This window comes from Oncorhynchus mykiss, chromosome 24, assembly GCF_013265735.2.
Source record: "Oncorhynchus mykiss isolate Arlee chromosome 24, USDA_OmykA_1.1, whole genome shotgun sequence".
Classification (NCBI taxonomy): domain Eukaryota; kingdom Metazoa; phylum Chordata; class Actinopteri; order Salmoniformes; family Salmonidae; genus Oncorhynchus; species Oncorhynchus mykiss.
In genome coordinates this window covers 39395690-39397950 of record NC_048588.1, presented here as the reverse complement: position 1 = coordinate 39397950, position 2261 = coordinate 39395690, and the positions used below count along the sequence as shown (strand labels likewise).

The following is a 2261-nucleotide window of genomic DNA, read 5'->3' as shown; positions in this document are numbered from 1 at the left end:
TCCTAACACTAAACCTAACCCTAGCTCATAACCCTAAACGTACCCCTAGCTCCTAACCCTAAACCTAACTCTAGCTCCTAACCCTAACCCTAACCCTAAACCTAACCCTAGCTCCTAACCCTAACCCCAACTCTAGCTCCTAACCCTAAACCTAACTCTAGCTCCTAACCCTAACCCTAACCCTAAACCTAACTCTAGCTCCTAACCCTAAACCTAACCCTAAACCTAACCTTAACCCTAAACTGAACTCTAGCTCCTAACCTTAACCCTAAACCTAATTCTAGCTCCTAACCCTAAACCTAACCCTAGCTCCTAACCCTAACCCTAACCCTAGCCTGTGCCCTTACCATAACCCGAAAACCTAACCTTAATCCTAAACCAAACTCTAGCTCCTAACCCTAACCCTAGCTCCTAACCCTAAACCTAACCCTAGCTCCTAACCCTAACCCCAACCTTAGCTCCTAACCCTAACCCTAAACCTAACTCTAACCCTAGCTCCTAACCCTAAACCTAACCCTAGCTCCTAACCCTAACCCTAGCCTGTGCCCTTACCATAACCCGAAAACCTAACCTTAACCCTAAACCTAACTCTAGCTCCTAACCCTAACCCTAACCCTAACCCTAAACCTAACCCTAGCTCCTAACCCTAACCCTAACCCCAACTCTAGCTCCTAACCCTAAACCTAACCCTAGCTCATAACCCTAAACGTACCCCTAGCTCCTAACCCTAACCCCAACTCTAGCTCCTAACCCTAAACCTAACTCTAACTCTAGCTCCTAACCCTAACCCCAACTCTAGCTCCTAACCCTAAACCTAACTCTAGCTCCTAACCCTAACCCTAACCCTAAACCTAACCCTAGCTCCTAACCCTAACCCCAACTCTAGCTCCTAACCCTAAACCTAACTCTAACTCTAGCTCCTAACACTAAACCTAACCCTAGCTCATAACCCTAAACGTACCCCTAGCTCCTAACCCTAAACCTAACTCTAGCTCCTAACCCTAACCCTAACCCTAAACCTAACCCTAGCTCCTAACCCTAACCCCAACTCTAGCTCCTAACCCTAACCCCAACTCTAGCTCCTAACCCTAAACCTAACTCTAACTCTAGCTCCTAACACTAAACCTAACCCTAGCTCCTAACCCTAAACCTAACTCTAGCTCCTAACCCTAAACCTAACCCTAGCTTCTAACCGTAACCCTAAACCTAACTCTAACTCTAGCTCCTAACCTTAACCCTAAACTGAACTCTAGCTCCTAACCTTAACCCTAAACCTAATTCTAGCTCCTAAACATAAACCTAACCCTAGCTCCTAACCCTAACCCTAAACCTAACCTAACCAACACACACACTCTGGATAACAACATCAAAACATCAGAAGCAAGGAGAGCACTTATACTGTTATTTCTGCACCTTGGTGCAGCTTTTAGTGAAGTTACCAACTCTGTACTCTTTACACACACACACACACACACACACACACACACACACACACACACACACACACACACACACACACACACACACACACAAACAAACAAACAAACACACACACACACACACCAGTTGCCTAGAACCGAGCCCAGTTGGTCAACCCACTGTTCAGGCAAAGCATCATACAAAGATTGTGCTTTTATGTAAAGCTCTCCCCTGCAGATCTCTCTCACACAGAATACAAAATATAACAGGCGCGTCTGTAGCACTTACATCTCGGAAGCAGCGGGCTGGTACTGCTGGCTACGGCAGAGAAGCGCGTGTCCACACGCCTGCCCCATCGCGCATCCTGCCTTGCGCCTCCCGGTAGATGCAACACAGACACCGTACCGCTGCCTCTCTCGAGCCGCCCTGAGTGCGATTAGAAGGAAGTGTCACGAGGAGCTGAGAGAGGGAATGGTGTGTTATCGTTGAGCAAGGGATGAAAGGATGGATGTGTGTGCTTCTCTCTCTCTCTCTCTCTCTCTCTCTCTCTCTCTCTCTCTCTCACACACACACACACACACACACTCTCTCTCGCTCTCTATCCCTCTCTCTCTCACACACACACACACTCTCTCTCGCTCTCGCTCTCTCTCTCTCTCTCTCTCTCTCACACACTCTCACACACGCACACTCTCTCTCACTCTCTATTCCCCTCACCTCTCCTCTCCTGCTCTGTCAGCTCACGGGGATTGGTAGGGATACGGTAAATTATATTTACAGCAGCTCTGTGGTCTAGAGCGAGGGCAGATAACGAGAACAGAGCGCTTGCAGCCGCTACAGGG

The 2261-nt window shown here is 48.1% G+C and overlaps 1 protein-coding gene across 1 annotated transcript in view; it reads right to left on the bottom strand.

Annotated features, from left to right (window-relative positions):
* The window catches only part of LOC110503405 (cGMP-dependent 3',5'-cyclic phosphodiesterase), a 233189-nt gene extending 231261 nt beyond the window's left edge, over positions 1 to 1928 (bottom strand). The window contains exon 1 of the mRNA XM_036962131.1: positions 1708 to 1928. Within this exon, the coding sequence (XP_036818026.1) occupies positions 1708 to 1775 (68 nt within the window). The 5' untranslated portion in view covers positions 1776 to 1928. The remainder of the gene's footprint in view (positions 1 to 1707) is intronic.
* Positions 1929 to 2261: the final 333 nt, after the last annotated feature.